Genomic DNA, 1344 nt, shown 5'->3' with positions numbered 1-1344 from the left:
GCGGGGACCAGCAGTACCTGGCACTGGCCACTGGGGGATGAAGGGCCCCTGAGTCCCCTGGAGGTCTTGAGTGGGCGGGGGGAGGGAAGGGGGGGCCCACGTCAAAGCTGGCGTCTCTCTGTTCCAGGGTCGCCCAGGGGTCCTTCCCGAAGGCGCTACTGACCTTCAGGTGGGCACGTGCAGCCTTTGTGAAGCCCTTTGTCGGGGTGCCTGTCTTGTTGGGAGGGGCCCGTCTGGAGAGCACAGGAAGGCAGGGACGGGGGGGCCCCTAGGGACAGGTTCAGTGCCGGCGGCACCAGCTCTGGGTACGGTCCCCCCTGAGCTGCCCCTCCCCGCCCTCACCGGTCTACCCTGGCATGCGCAGCAGCACGAATTGAAGTTAATTTAAGCAAAATCACGTGTTGACCCATCCCGCCCCTCGGCACAAACAGGCTCCGGGTGCTGTCAGCTGCGAGCTTGGCTGCCCTGGGGGCGCAGACAGAAGGTTTTCCCATCACAAAAGCTTCCAGACCAGAGTCTGGGGCCCACTTTTGGTTGTTGAGCTTTGTCTCTCTTGTCAGAAGAAAAACAGTGACTTTGGAGGCTTGGGGTTTGTGGGCTTCATTTGCACAGCTGTTCATGGGCCAGGCCAGCACCCGGCCTCCTCGGAGGAGCGGCTGGAAGTTATTAAAGGGAGAGCCTGGCCCAGCCCGCCTGCCCACTGGGGCCCCTGCTGCCCTTCTCTCCCCCACCGGTGTCCTGAGTGCTTGACGGTTGGTGTCCTGAAGGAGGGTTTGGGGGTCTTCTGGAAAGAGGAGGACAGCTGGGGGAGGTGGATGGCACTGGCTCCGTGCCAGAGCAGCCGTGGAATGATCCAGACACCCCCATGCCGCCCCTGGGCTCGCCAAGCCCCCAGGTGTGGCGCATCCGGCCTGTGCCTGAAGACCGCGTGTCCCTCCCTGAGGCACCTCTGGCACCGAGGGGACCCCCGAGCAGAGCTGGCTGCAGAGCCGGGCGCGTGATAAAGGCCCCTTTGTGAAGCCAGCAGCCATCAGGCTGAATAGCTGCTTTGAACCTGCACGGGGGCCGAGACATCGGAGCCGGCTATGAGGGGCCGGCGGCCGTGCTTTGGCTCTGCAGCCCCTCACCGCGCCCCACGGTGGCCCTGAATGAGGCCCTGTCTGGGCTCCCCAGGAGGCCCCCGTGTGGCCTGAGCTCCCCTTCACCCACCCCAAACGGCCCATCTCCGAGCCCCTGGGTTCTGACCTCAGCGCTGCCCCAGTTTTACTGGGAGGGGTCTGACCATTCTGTTTCCCAACAGTGCCCGGCCATCTGCCCACCAGGCCCACCGGGGCCCCCAGGAAT

General features: G+C 64.9%; 1 protein-coding gene across 1 annotated transcript in view; it reads left to right on the top strand.

Annotated features, from left to right (window-relative positions):
• COL9A3 (collagen type IX alpha 3 chain) overlaps nucleotides 1–1344 on the top strand; it is a 29562-nt gene that overhangs the window by 14350 nt on the left and 13868 nt on the right. The window contains exons 10-11 of the mRNA XM_007462279.1: nucleotides 128–169; nucleotides 1301–1338. Of these exons, the coding sequence (XP_007462341.1) occupies nucleotides 128–169; nucleotides 1301–1338 (80 nt within the window). The remainder of the gene's footprint in view (nucleotides 1–127; nucleotides 170–1300; nucleotides 1339–1344) is intronic.

The sequence above is a fragment of the Lipotes vexillifer genome, unplaced genomic scaffold, assembly GCF_000442215.2.
Source record: "Lipotes vexillifer unplaced genomic scaffold, Lipotes_vexillifer_v1.1 scaffold1798, whole genome shotgun sequence".
Lineage (NCBI taxonomy): Eukaryota > Metazoa > Chordata > Mammalia > Artiodactyla > Lipotidae > Lipotes > Lipotes vexillifer.
This window is presented reverse-complemented; position numbering and strand designations above follow the sequence as displayed.